The sequence below is a fragment of the Coregonus lavaretus genome (genome assembly GCF_964263955.1).
Source record: "Coregonus lavaretus genome assembly, chromosome: 39".
Taxonomy (NCBI): Eukaryota; Metazoa; Chordata; class Actinopteri; order Salmoniformes; family Salmonidae; genus Coregonus; species Coregonus lavaretus.
In genome coordinates, this window is record NC_140026.1 from 17,489,684 (window position 1) to 17,505,139 (window position 15,456).

Here is a 15,456-nt window from a genome sequence, read left to right on the forward strand (position 1 = left end):
TTCCCAGTCCCTGCCGATGAAAAACATCCCCACAGCATGATGCTGCCACCACCATGCTTCACTGTGGATGGTGTTCTCGGGGTGATGAGAGGTGTTGGGTTTGCGCCAGACATAGTGTTTGGCCAAAAAGCTCAATTTTAGTCTCATCTGACCAGAGTACCTTCTTCCATATGTTTGGGGAGTCTCCCACATGCCTTTTGGTGAAAACCAAACATGTTTGCTTATTTTTTTCTTTAAGCAATTGTTTTTTTCTGGCCACTCTTCCGTAAGGCCCAGCTCTGTGGAGTGTACGGCTTAACATATACTCCAATCTCCACTGTGGAGCTTTGCAGCGCATTCAGGGTTATCTTTGGTCTCTTTGTTGCCTCTCTGATTAATGCCCTCCTTGCCTGGTCCGTGAGTTTTGGTGGGCGGCCCTCTCTTGGCAGGTTTGTTGTGGTGCCATATTCTTTCAATTTTTTAATAATGGGTTTAATGGTGCTCCGTGGGTTGTTCAAAGTTTCAGATATTTTTTTATAACCCAACCCTGATCTGTACTTCTCCACAACTTTGTCCCTGACCTGTTTAGAGAGCTCCTTGGTCTTCATGGTGCCGCTTACTTGGTGGTGCCCCTTGCTTAGTGGTGTTGCATACTCTGGTGCCTTTCAGAACAGGTGTATATATATTAAGATCATGTGACACTTAGTTTGCGCACAGGTGGACTTTATTTAACTAATTATGTGACTTCTGAAGGTAATTGGTTGCACCAGATCTTATTTAGGGGCTTCATAGCAAAAGGGGTGAATACATATGCACGCACCACTTTTCCGTTATTTATCTTTTTTAGAATTTTTTGAAACAAGTTATTTTTTTCATTTCACTTCACCAATTTGGACTATATTGTGTATGTCCATTGCATGAAATCCAAATAAAAATCCATTTAAATTACAGGTTGTAATGCAACAATATAGGAAAAACGCCAAGTGGGATGAATAATTTTGCAAGGCACTGAAGCAATAACCCAGAGGGCACATTATTATTATTATTATTATTATTATTATTATTATTATTATTATTATTATTATTATTATTATTATTATTATTATTGAGTTGGTGTGAATCATCTTTCATGCAGCTTCTTCTCAACTCTATTAAAGTCATATTTCTGTTGAAATGGGTAGACGGGGAGGGTGAGGGATAGGTACACGATACCCTATGCCCTCTGTAGAGATGCCATTTGACCTCTCGGTTGAAATAGGCGGGTGAGCTCTCGGCCATGGTTCTGCCTTAATTACGCCGGAAAGAGTCCTTGAGCGCTTGACTCTTACCTCTAGCGTGGCATCTGGAAAGTCAAACAAGATACTGTATAAAACATCTAAAATCGCAGCTTTACCTTGCTGGAGTTAAGAAACCTGGCATTTTTTACTTGTGGTTTTGGACTATGTAATGATTGCATTGTATATTAAAGGGCATGGAAAGGGAACTTTTCATAAAAGGCTCAAATCTTATTTGTTTAGCTCTGTTAGGCATAATACTTGGGCATTCTTACAGTGTGAGGGTTTTGATATAGCCCCAATATAGTGGCATTGCAAGAGTTCTGTCTTTTTGTGTATACACGCAATTAAGGAAGGGGTTGACTTAATAGTTGTGCTTGGTATTTTTGTGGCCGCTTTGTTTTTTGGGGGGAGAACAACAACTGTTTCCATGTAATCCATTTTATAAGATGGGAAAAGCATTGCATGCTATTCATGAACATAAAAAAATAACCTTGAAACCCAATTGGCTTGTTGAAGAAAAACTGAGGCAACGTGCATGAAAGATGAGTCAAGGTTGGTTATGGGGTATTGTTTTTATCCCATGCCAATTTTTTTATTTTTTTTAACAGTTGCATTAATATAATGCACATGTTAGCATTTGGTTCCCATTAGTTTGTGTCATATAGTAAATATACTAGCACGCTATGTTAGCACGCTAACACAGAATGTGTCATTGTAGATGGAATTAGCTTCTATAACAGCATGCCTTCATGGTCAAGACCACCACAGCATGGTGGTCATTAAGGATCAAATAGATTCATGGGAAAGGGATAGAGGGAGAAGGATGCTGATGCTACTATAATGGGTTCACTTCTGTTTGATGATCAACAGTCATCTCAAGATGTTTTAACAAAAATGAGCCAACGTGTCTTTTATCAAACATTGTTTGGTAGTTCATACAGCAGGATAAATAAAGCTCTGAATCTAAGTCATTAGTCTTTGTTTGAAACACATAGCTCCAACATGCAATAGAAGACACTAAACGGGCTAGCCATTCTACAGAGAATCCCTCTCTGTTGTTTTCCTCCCTCCTCCTTTATCAACCTTTCAGGGAGTGATAAGAATCAGGGGAGAGAGAAAGACAACTCACCAACTCTCCCTCTCTCCCTCTCTTTCTTTATTTCTCTCCTCCGCCACTGCCTGGCAATATCCCCCCATTTTCTAATTAACATTATGCATGTTGTCTGCCTTTTGTTTAATAATGCATGATCCTATCACAACCCGGCTCTTTGAATGGAACACCGCTGAATAGAAACACAATAATACCGCAGAGGGGCTCGGAAAGAAAGGACATGATTTTTTCTTGTTAATCTTCTTTTTTGGTAATAAATGTTCAATGGAAGCATCAGCATCGCTGTATGTGTGAAATTCAGTGGTGTAAAGTACTTAAGTAAAAATACTTGAAAGTACGACTTAAGTTGTTTTTTTGGTTATCTCTTACTTTACTATTTATATTTTTGACAACTTTTACTTTTACTTCACTACATTCCTAAAGGAAATTATTTATACGTTTTCCCCTGACACCCAAAAGTACTTGTTACATACATTTTGAATGCTTAGCATGACAGAAAAATTGTCTAATTCACACACTTATCAAGAGAACATCCCTGGTCATCTCTACTGCCTCTGATCTGGCGGACTCACTAAACACATGCTTCGTTTGCAAATTATGTCTGAGTGTTGGAGCATGCCCCTGGCTATCCATACATTTAAAAAACAAGAAAATGATGCCGTCTGGTTTGCTTTATGTAAAGAATTTGAAATTATTTATACTTTTACTTTTGATACTTAAGTATATTTAAAACAAAATACTTTAATACTTTTACTCAAGTATAATTTTTCTGGGTGACTTTCACTTTTACTTGAGTCCTTTTCTATTAAGGTATCTTTACTTTTACTCAAGTATGACAATTGGGTACTTTTTCCACCACTGGTGAAATTTAACTGACACATGAAACAGAGCGGCCATATTGGGGAACAAAAGCTTTGGTGACAATGGTCAGAGGTAACATCTGAGGTAGCAGTGTGCCGTGGGTAACACTGGGGATTCTGATGTACACTCCTAAAAGGTTATTCGGCTCTCCCCATAGGATAACCCTTTTTGGTTCCAGGTAAAACTATTGTGGGTTCCATGTATAACCCTCTGTGGAAAGAGTTATACCTGGAACTCAAAAGGGTTTTTCAAAGGGTTCACCTATGGGGACAGCCGAAGAACCCTTTTAGGTTCTAGGTTCCAATTTCAGGATCGATTTGTCGGCTACTTTGTTCATATTAGGGCAGCTTGTGTTCACATGGATGGCACAGCCTTCCTTTCCCCTGGTTGGTGCTTACAAAACATACAGATGGCTTTGTTTGTCTGTATCAGCATGTGGAGGGAAGTGGAGGGAGGAAGTGAAAGGAAGGGAGGGCTGCTGAGTACTGTGTATAGTGAGGACTCCTAATGTCATGTCATTATGGAAATTCACACATTACATCAATTAACTCAAAGGCTATCAACCCAGATTTCGCATGCAAAGCAAAAGTCAAGGAAGACATCAGCGACCTTGATTAAAAGAGCTTTCTGTTTTTGCCGTTGCTTACTATGTATTACACTTCAGGGATATCCCTATCCTTACACAGTGTAATGGAATAGAATACACTAGAAATACTCTAGTGCAGAAATTATGTGTGTGTGCTTGTATGTGTATGACAGTGTGTGTGTGTGTTTGTGTACGTGTGTGTGTGTGTGTGTACACGTGAGCCATTGGGTGTGTGCACGTGAGCCATTGTGTGTGTGCGCGGGTGTGTAGGTTGAGATTGCCTCAAATTGATTATGTTCGCCACGCGCCCCCCGCTCACGGCCGTTACTGGCCTCACGTCGCTCTGAGACAGGTAGTCACGTCTATCTCCCCACAACACAAATGGAGTGTGACAGGTGCGCTATCTTCCTGTCTTTTCTGCCATTTACAGGCTACAGCTGAAGGAATAAAAGGGGGAGAAACAGGGAGAGAGAGGCGGGGAGATGGGTAGCAGGGAAATGAGGTACTTTGTCATCGTCCACCACACTGATTGCACTTTGGGTTTTCTAGATGTTTTATTTGTTTATAAATCATCAGATACATAGCCGGAAGAATGAGCCCCGTGCGTAAAGGGATTATTCGATTCCTGTAATGCGTTTGTCAGGGTAAACAGTGCTGTGTCTGCGCCTGTGGTGTGGGTAATGTGCTAATGGTCGATACTATCTGTTAGCTAGCATTCGGTGCTACTCCGCTAAATGTCAAACTGTCAAAGAGGTTAGAGGTCAAATAATGTGTCCATCTGAAGAAGTGTGAAGGCTCTCAGCATCAGTGTACCTCAAGCAAGTTCAACCATTTTGGGTGCATTCCAAATGCACATTTTAAGCATAGATCTACACCGATGATTAGATATCTACAATGCCTGGAAAAGTGTTTTACATCTCAGGAACCAAATCCACATTATATAATCTGTGCAGACCTGCTTGGAAAATGTGTATGTTGGAATGCACCGTCTGTCTCAGATAATAGCCTCCTCCCATGCTAGCATGCTAAATGGCTAGCATGCTAACTGGTTAGCCTACTCGGTCATACAGATTTTATGTGTACTTCAAGCAGCGCTTGATAAAGGAGGTGTTGGTTGCATATATACGTTTGGCTAACACTAGCTTACTCCATCAAACTGTATAGATTTGTTGCGCTCTCTTTTGTCCTAATCCATTTGGAGACACTTAAAGCTATTAAAGCTTCAGCTGCTGATGGAAAGTGGTGTAACCTCCCGAGTGGCGCAGTGGTCTTTTTATTTATTTTTTATTTTATTTTTTTCACCTTTATTTAACCAGGTAAACCAGTTGAGAACAGGTTCTCATTTACAACTGCGACCTGGCCAAGATAAAGCAAAGCAGTGCAATAAAAACAACACAGAGTTACATATGGGGTAAAAAACATAAAGTCAAAAATACAACAGAAAATATATATACAGTGTGTGCAAATGTAGCAAGTTATGGAGGTAAGGCAATAAATAGGCTATAGTGCAGAATAATTACAATAGTATTAACACTGGAATGCTAGATGTGCAAGAGAAGTGTCTAAGGCACTGCATCGCAGTGCTAGCTGTGCCACTAGAGATCCTGGTTCGAATCCAGGCTCTGTCGTAGCCGGCCGCGACCGGGAGACCCATGGGGCGGAGCACAATTGGCCCAGCGTCGTCCAGGGTAGGGGAGGGAATTGCCGGCAGGGATGTAGCTCAGTTGGTAGAGCATGGCGTTTGCAACGCCAGGGTTGTGGGTTTGATTATGCACTCACTAACTGTAAGTCGCTCTGGATAAGAGTGTCTGCTAAATGACTAAAATGTTAATGTAAGACGGGCATAAATATGAGGTGGAGCTGAATGGTTTTAAGGGTACTAAGAACAATGGTGGCATTTTATCACTCCGTAGACTATGGATAGCACTTGTCTCTGGAGAGAAATCCACCAATATATTACTGGCTTCTCTTACTGTCACACCATAAGCTCAATAAAGAACGAAAGGAGACATTAGGTGCTGTGAGTTGAATGGCCAGCTATATGGTTCTCCAGGGACATTTTGGGTTAGTTACTCTTTAGTGTTAATATAGAAGGCTAAACAGGTTAGGATTCCACTGCTAGCATGTTGAATGTGTTAGTTTTCTGTATAGTACATGGTATCAGTACATTATTTGGCAAATTATATAAAAGTCTGATATGTAACAGTGATGATCAAAAAAAAAGTTCATTTGATTAGAGCATGTGTGCAAATCCCTGCTGCGAGGATAAAATCGCGTTAGTGAGCCCTTTCATCTGTGTACGTGCGTGTGTACGTGCGCACATTAATATGCGTTCAGAAGTGTCCGAATATAGCCTGCAAGCACATCACCCTCTCGCCTCTTTAGCTGTCAGAACCTACTGAGTCTGTGTGGGTATGTCAGAAATGTGCACTAGATAGATAAAGTACGAGAAGCCAAACCACTTTGTTTCATTCATGCCCTCACTCTCTTCCCCCCTCTCTCCCCCACTTCCTCTCTCCCCCCGCAGGCTGTGAATATCCTGCATCTGAGAAGTCAGACCAGACTGACTCACAGAGCTCTGTGAGCCAGCACCACTGAGGCTGCCAAAGCATGCTGGTGCCAAGCTGTCCCATGATGCACATAGCTAGACCCGCACTGCTCGTCCTGGGTCTGCTCCTCCTCCTCGCCGACGCCGAAAGTAAGTGTCGCTTTTCGTCACATCTTCTCATCCTCTCCTTCTCCTCTGTTTGTGCCATTGTGGGGATGAGAGAGGTCTCTTATAAGTGGTCTTATCACATTGTCACATACACGCACTAATAGTTATACACACACGCTCTCTCTCTCTCTCTCTCTCTCTCTCTCTCTCTCTCTCTCTCTCTCTCTCTCTCTCTCTCTCTCTCTCTCTCTCTCTCTCTCTCTCTCTCTCTCTCTCTCTCTCTCTCTCTCTCTCTCTCTCTCTCTCTCTCTCTCTCTCTCTCTCTCTCTCTCTCTCTCTCTCTCTCTCTCTCTCTCTCTCTCTCTCTCTAGCACCCTGATACGGCCATGGCCATAAGTCCATGCCTCTATATTCTTATCCAATATGGAGATAACCATATTTTAACATGGAATTTCACCACAATAAGACATTGAATTGGAGTTACAGGATGTTTGGAGTTTAAATCTGAGCATTGAGGTGTCACAGCAGGTTTCAGACTCCATTGAGTTTCTCCCACTCCATTTTCCCTGGTTAACACAGCTTCCCATTAATCATTACGTTCCAGGAAGCAGGTGCAGGTGAATAAAAGTTTTATTACACCCTTCACACCGCAGGAATCTCACTCTTCAGCTTGAATATCTTCGAATAGCGGAGCGTTCTCCCAAGGTCATAGACGAGGGAGCAGCGAAAGTGAAATTGATGGGCGAGACTCGAAACTTTGTGGTTGAGAAATGTTCGCTGCAATCTGTTTCATTCTCCCCCATCTCAATTTTCCCTCCCACTGCATATATTTCACAGTGGGAGAGAGATGAATGGAAAAGTAAATTGTCACTTCAGGTGTGTCTCAAGGTTTTATTGACTTTACCATTTTAATCATAGCAGCATTTTATGTGCTTTCTATTGAGCACAACAAGCAATCTTTTAGAATAGGATAGACCATGAAAATGGCGTATGTCACCATGTACTTATAGTTTAGGTGCTATGACTAAAGGAAAGCCAACTACCAGACATCCAAACTCCAGTCGCCAGTGGGCATTCCACGGGTGAATTTGAGCATAGATGTAACCGATGAGACAACCACAAGTGCACTTGGCCATCCTAACCCCTAAATCCCCACCTTCCCTTCTCTCCCTGTTGCTGTCTGCGTGCTAACAGCTGATCTGATAGCCCTTTGGACAGCTGTGTTGGTTTATCATTTCCAAGCCAAAACAAACTGACCGTGAGGGAAGGCGACGGTAGTCCAGCAATGACTGAGTAACGGAGGAGAGGGGGTTGGGGATAGGGTGTTGGATGACAGGCCAGTGTCCACAGCTGAGGTGTGAGTGTACAGAGATCCAAACCAATTTGAAGTAGTACACATTTGCTCAGGGATTATGTCTTCTCTCCAGCTGGATTCTTCTCTCAGCTATATCCAGCTATATCCAACTATATCCAGATATATCCACCTATATTCAGCTATATTCAACTATATCCTGCTATATTTAAGCAATAAGGCCCAAGGGTTGTGGTATATGGCCAATATACCATGGCTAAGGGCTGTTCTTATGCACGACGCAACACGGAATGCCTGGATACAGCCCTTAGCCGTAGTATATTGGCAATATACCACAAACACCCAAGGTGCCTTATTGCTATTATAAACTGGTTGCCAACGTAATTAGAGCAGTAAAAATTAATGTTTTGTCATACTCATGGTATACGGTCTGATATACCATGGCTTTCAGTCAATCAGCATTGAGGGTTTGAACCACCGAGTTTATAATCAGATATATACAGCTATGTCCTGCTATATCCAGCTATATTCAGCTATCTCTTCTCTCCACCTTTATTCGTTGTTGCTATGGACCCTTTCTTGCAGATATTCCTTCTCTCTTTCTCCCTCTTTCTCTCTTTTTCTTTCACTCTTTCTCTTTCTCTTTCTCTCTCTCTCTCTCTCTCTCTCTCTCACCCTCCCTCGCTTTTGAGCCTCTGCGTTAGCTCCATGCCAGTGACTCTGCATCCATTTTCTCTCTAGTGTGCAACTGCATCTGCATAAACACTTCAGCTGCTCAGCTCAGCCTTAGGACTCTCCCCAAGACTGCACAAGCCGTGAGAGGAAAGACCAAAATACCTACCGAATAACCCCCGCCCACCACCCACCTCCTCACTTTAACACTCTAAAACCCCATAGTGGAAGAAGGGAAGCTGAATGTCTCCGTCAGTGCAGTGCGTTAGCCCAACTGGGGTGTGTTAGCCCCGCAGGCGAGGAGATATGGCGGAGGATATGAGACACGTGAGAGGGTGAAAATGGCTGACTCGGCCTGCTCAACAGATGGCACCATCCTCGGAGCCAGTCCTGTGTGCCCATGTCCGGCTGGCTGCCCTAACCTCTCCCGCAAAGGCGGGAAAAAAAGAGTAACAAATGTCCCCGTGACAGGACACACGTAGGGAGGGTTTGGGATTTTGGCGCTAACAATGCTAACATGGACGAATGCTATATGGCAATGCTTTGTTTGGTTAATATGTGGATAGGCATGGATAGAAAGGGCCTTTTGTTGGCATAGGACTGTGCCTATGTGGATTTGAGGCTATTACTTTAGTTTATGTGGCAAATTGGGCTCGGGACTATTGAAAGAGTGCATAATTGTCCCTGGTGAGCCCCGGGGAGAGAGGGGGGATGCCGGTGGTGGAGGCAAACAACCGTGCTGTGTCTCTGGTTGAACAATGGCATAATAGATTAACAGAAAAACCCATTCCTACTCTGAAGGAGTGATCTTCAGGAGTGTATCAATGATCAATAATGATGTATCTAGCTCCACTTAGAAAGGGGCCAGATAGTTTTAAGTGCCCAAAGGGGAAAATGGCAGAGGACAAACAAACAAGCACAAAGGCAAAACCATTAGAGACCTCTAACAACCTCCAGGGCTTATTGTGTTTTGTTTGGTGCTGTTTGTTTGGTAGGTAGGGGAGGGAGGCAAACAGTATTTGCATTTAATGTTGCTAATGAATCACTGAGCTGTTTAGTCCCCTCAAACACATGGTAGTGTCACAAATAGCACCCTATTCCCTACATAATGCACTACTTTTGACCTAAGTCTATATGGGCCCTCTAATGGTTTTGCCTTTGTGCTTGTTTATTTGTCCTCTCTGGCCCCTTCCAAAATCAACTAGACCCATTTTGACGAACCATTGATCATTATTGATCATGATACACTCCCGAAGATCACTCCTTTAGAGTAGGAATGGGGTTTTCTGTTTATCTATTGAGCAACTACTTAAGTCATGTGACTTGTTGCTTTAAATCCCTCCTAAATCAATCAAAAGTAGTGCACTATATAGGATATAGGGTGCAATTTGGGATGCAAACTAAGTCAACCTGGGGCCTAATGCTGGTTGAATTGATTCTCTCCACTAATGGCAGATGGCGTGTCGTATCCCAGTGGAGTGAACGCTCCTCTTTTAACGCGTCAAATAAGTATTGACAGGCTGCCCCGGACCTCTGTAAACACTCTAACCGTTTACGTCCCTAAAACTCTATCTCACACGTGCTGCGTCCCAAATGGCACCTATAGGCCCTGGTCAAAAGACGGGAATAGGGTGCCATTTGGGACGGATCCTCTCTCTCTATCTTTCCCTCCGTGATTAAACACATGGAAAGTGGAAAAGCAAATACGCTCCATCTATTTGTGCATCCGTCCATCTCTCCCTCTCTCTTTCTTTCTCTCTCTTCACTCAAGCCATTGCGTGTGGAGTGAGAAAAGAAGAGAGAGAGAAAGGGAGAACAATTACATACGTTTGTTACGCTGGCTGCGTCCTACACCAACAAATGAAAGGGCTCTTGCCATGTTCTGATGGCTCAAGTAGAATCAGGAGGCAGACTAGTGCGTTACCATGCAGAGGTCAAATTGTGCACGGCTCTGCGGCGAACATAATGTGTAATATAATTACTCAGTGCACTGTGAGGAACAGACTTTCCCATATTGTCATTATTCACGGGCATTATCATAGGGCTCGAGCTCGACCACATCACTGTCACTGTGTCACTCGGATGGCTGTCAGTGTATGAATAGAATATGGAATAATATGGTGTTTTTCCTGAAAATTATACATATTTTTATGGAGTGTATATGTCAATGGCCACACATTCATAGACCTTCTGGCAGGCACACACACACACACACACACACACACACATGTACACACACACATAATAATGCACACACACACGGAAACACGCAAACACACAGTCTTGTACAACTAACCTTGTGGGGACACAAAATTCAGTTCCATTCATAATACTATTTTCCCTAACCCCTAACACTAATCCTAACCCTAACCCTTACCCTTACCGTAACGCTAACCTTAACCCGAAAACCTAACCTTTACCCTAACACGAATTCTAGACCCCCTAGAAATAGCATTTGACCTTGTGGGGACTAACAAAATATCCCCAGTTGGTAAAAAAAATAAGCTAGTCCCCACAAGTATAGTTAAACAAGTCCACACACACACACACACACACACACACACACACACACACACACACACACACACACACAGGCTCATGTAAGCACACTGAGCAGCACCTCTTAGCTAGACCAAGGGCTAATGATACTGTACTCCCAGATGTCAGGGGGTTGTAAATTGTGTGTTTTATGCTTGCCTCCCCTAATATGAATTATTGTAAAATAGTGTTGTATTTGCATATGGGCTTCCAGGCTGTTCTGAAATTAGCATTTTTACAACAGTTCAAATTAAATTCCACTGCTTAATTTGCCTGCATGGTAATTCGATTTAAATTGAGTCCATTCCACTCCCCACTGCACTCATAGTAATACCCTCACAGTGTCATTGCATTTACGCACGTACACACACACGCACACACACACACACACACACACACACACACACACACACACACACACACACACACACACACACACACACACACACACACACACACACACACGCACTCTTATGCACACACACACACACACTTGTGCACACACGCACGCACACTAACGCACACACACACACAATCCACACATCCACATATTAAACAATAACATATTTCCTCAGAATGACATAAAAAAAGGAGACTAAAACTAGTGAGGTTTGCTCCACCTCTTAATCATTTTCATTCACCCAGTCTTGCCGTCATTTGTCATTCTGCCGGACACTGCTCAAGTGGAAATCTCATTGTTAGCTCCACTCGTTCAGTGTAAAGTGTCTATACATAAACCACAACCTAACCAGAGTAAAGTATAGACCATAGACCACATTCTGACCATGTTCACAGCACAAATATGAGATAGAAAACACCAAAGGCTCCAGAACCCTCCTCAACAACTGTGTTTAATTACAAACCTGTGGTTCAGTCGCACGCAATCAGTTCACAAGACAATGGAAACGTAATTGTTATCATGGCCTTCGGAGATGATATACCAGGGCTTCAATATCATAAATGAATAAGCAGTAATCCTAATTTTCTCCAGTAAAAGTACTGTACTCTACAAACTCTGTGCTTCACAATATTGTTGTTACTTTATAATTACAATGTAACTCCATAGGACACTGTGTGCATTCACCATTTACACTGGGAATGCTGGTTTGTCTTGCAGAAACCCCCTGGTAGTCCATTATTTGATGCTGTTAGCCTAGCTATGGAATGCTCTAATTTGGCCATCCACTTAAGGCTAGAGTACCATACAAAGGTCAGGCCGATTCCCAAAGTTCCTTGACCCTCCCATACACATAGAAAGGCTAAGAAAGTGAACTTTTTCTTACAATACAGAGGCATTGTGCATGCTCAGATGCACATACTGTAATTAAGGGCTAGCCTCGGGCGCTAATGCTATTTTTAAGTGCACTTACGTCTCCAAGAGACATTGACTTGATAATGGAGAGGCAATTTAGCCACTCTGAGGCATTCAAATCCAAGAGAAAGGGTATTGACAGATCAAAACCTCCTCAACACAAAACCAAATAGCCAAATGGTTATGGTACGCCCACTTGACTGACAACTGACCAAGTCTTTTTACAATACAAACGGATTTATTGCATACATTTAAATTAATTATGATAGATTTTACCTCAGGTTTGACATATTTGTCCACCGAATAAAGAGTAAAAAGCTGTATATTTTCCCATTCAAACCTAAAATGAAATGAATTTGGACAGATTTTACCTCAGGTTTGGCATATTAGTCGATCAAAGCCTGATTTGAACTGGATGCTCCCATTAAGAGAGCACAAATGACCAGGTTTCACACAGACCCCTCTAGTATGCCTTTGATGCCGGGATCAGCCGGTGAGCCGAACACAATGCCAGCTGTTCTGCGTATGCCTGGCTTACGCTTGGCACAGCGTTTACCATGCTGGCATATGCTAAAGCGGATCACCACTTCATATGTCAATGCACCCTGTAACAATGCAGATGTTGCGTGACATCACTAGAGTGACTGTGCAATTAATAGATTGGGCCTTTGGGATTATTGGATTTGGTCACTGGCTTGAATGGATGCGCTTTACCGTTATATAATTATTCCTATTACAGAGTAAGGGGTAGTGTTTTGTGGTTTTCTAATAGTGGGTACGTCAATGTGAATGATCAATGTTAGTACATTACAGTGGAGAACCATGGCTATTGGACCTTCAGTGGGGGAAAAACATCTTCCAACACGTTTGTACCAAACTCAAAAATCCAGAAAAATAACAGAAACACAGCATCACTTAGGCCTAATGCGTCCAACTAAATCAAACAGGCTTGAGGCTGAGCCATGCTTCGGGCTGCCACTCACACAGAGATGGCACCCGCAAAGATAATGCTAACAACAAACCACACTTCTTTTACAACCCATGGTAGCCTAACGCCATCACACTATCACCAAAAGCGACAACAGTGACACATAAAGGATGTGTGACAGGCTGAAAGGACAGTGACCGTAATATGCAGCGCACTCCATGTGGGCGATAGAATCCCCTACATACTGGTCTTGACGAGAAGACAAAAACATTTTGGGGAGGTTCTCTTCTGTACTGTTCAACCAATCTAGTAAATGTGGAGGAGGAGTTAAGATGGAGTGTTGCCTTGTTAACGTCCAAAATCGGAAGTCGCGTCAAAGGCTCTCCATTTCCCCTGAAAACCGGAACATCCGGTTGTTGGGGCCTTGGCAGAGGCTACCTTCTGTCTAGCTTCTGAGGACCTAGCCAATGGCTGATGTACAGTGCCTTCAGAAAGTATTCACACCCCTTTACTTTTTCCACATTTTACTATGTTACTGCCTGAATATAAAATGGATTACATTTAGATTGTGTCACTGGCCTACACACAATACCCCATAATGTCAAAGTAAAAAAATTAATTAAAAATGAAAAGCTGAAATATCTTGAGTCAATAAGTATTCAACCCCTTTGTTATGGCAAGTTCAGGAGTAGAAATGGGCTTAACAAGTCACATAATAAGTTGCCTGGACTCACTGTGTGCAATAGTGTTTAACATGATTTTTGAATGACTACCTCTGTACCCCACACATACACTATATGTAAGGTCCTCAGTCGAGCAGTGAATTTCAAACACAGATTCAACCACAAAGACAGACATTGAATATCCCTTTGAGCATGGTTAAGTTATTATTTACACCATGAGGCCAATGATGACTTTAAAACAGTTACAGAGTTTAATGGCTGTGATAGGAGAAAACTGAGGATGGATAAACATTGTAGTTACGCCAAAATACTAACCTAAATGACAGAGTGAAAAGAAGGTGTCACGAACGTTGAGAGACGGGTCAGACCAAGGTGCAGCGTGAAAAGCGTACATGTTTATTAACTAAATAAACATACAACAAAACAAGAAACAACGTAATGTGAAGTCCTCCGGCTATACACATACAAGCCTAAACGGAACAAGATCCCACAACTAAGGTAGACTACCAGGCTACTTAAGTATGATCCCCAATCAGAGGGAGAGATTGGGAATCACACCCGGCCAAACATAGAAATAGAACAACTAGAACTAAAACATAGATATACATAACATAGAACTACAATAGACATTCACACCCTGACTCAACAAACAAGAGTTCCATAGGTCAGGGCTTGACAGTACCCCCCCAAAGGTGCGGACTCCGGCCGCACAAACCTGACCTAACAGGGGAGGGTCCGGGTGGGCTTTCAGCCTCGGAGGCGGATCCGGCTCCGGGCATGACAACCTCTCCCGTTGCGCCCCTGGTCTGGTCTGGACCTCGGTGCGATGCTTCCCCTCTCCTTCCTCCCACAATGCACCAAGCCCTGTCTGGACCCTGGTGTGGGAGACCCCGAACCTGGAGAGGGGCTGACGTCTGGGCCTGGATCGGCAATCCTCCCGCGATGCACCAAGCCCTGTCTGGACCCTGGTGTGGGAGGCCCCAACCCTGGAGAAGGGCTGACTTCTGGGTCTGAAGTGGAGCCGCTGACCGGAGCTGAACTGGACCCCGGTGGAGCGGACTGCTCTGGCTCCGGAATGGAACCGCTGACCGGAGCTGGACTAGAAACCGGTGGAGCGGATTGCTCTGGCTCCGGAATGGATCCGCTGACCGGAGCTGGACTGGGCACCGGTGGAGCGGACTGCTCTGGCTCCAGAGTGGAGCCGCTGACCGGAGCTGGACTGGGCACCGGTGGAGCGGACTGCTCTGGCTCCGGAGTGGAACCGCTGACCGGAGCTGGACTAGGCACCGGTGGAGCGGACTGCTCTGGCATGGAGCCGCTGACCGGAGCTGGACTAGGCTAAGGTGGAGCGGACTGCTCTGGCTCCGGAGTGGAGCCGCTGACCGGAGCTGGACTGGGCACACGCACCACTGGTTTGGTGCGAGGAGCAGGCACGGGCCATGCCAGACAGTAGACATGCACCACTTGTTTGGTGCGAGGAGCAGGCACGGGCTGTGCCGGACTGGATACACGGACCACTGGTCTGGCGTGAGGAGCAGGCA

At 43.8% G+C, this 15,456-nt stretch overlaps 1 protein-coding gene across 1 annotated transcript in view; it reads left to right on the top strand.

Annotated features, from left to right (window-relative positions):
- LOC311113246 (receptor-type tyrosine-protein phosphatase delta-like) overlaps positions 1 to 15,456 on the top strand; it is a 609,241-nt gene that overhangs the window by 441,172 nt on the left and 152,613 nt on the right. The window contains exon 11 of the mRNA XM_084156451.1: positions 6,342 to 6,512. Within this exon, the coding sequence (XP_084012577.1) occupies positions 6,425 to 6,512 (88 nt within the window). The 5' untranslated portion in view covers positions 6,342 to 6,424. The remainder of the gene's footprint in view (positions 1 to 6,341; positions 6,513 to 15,456) is intronic.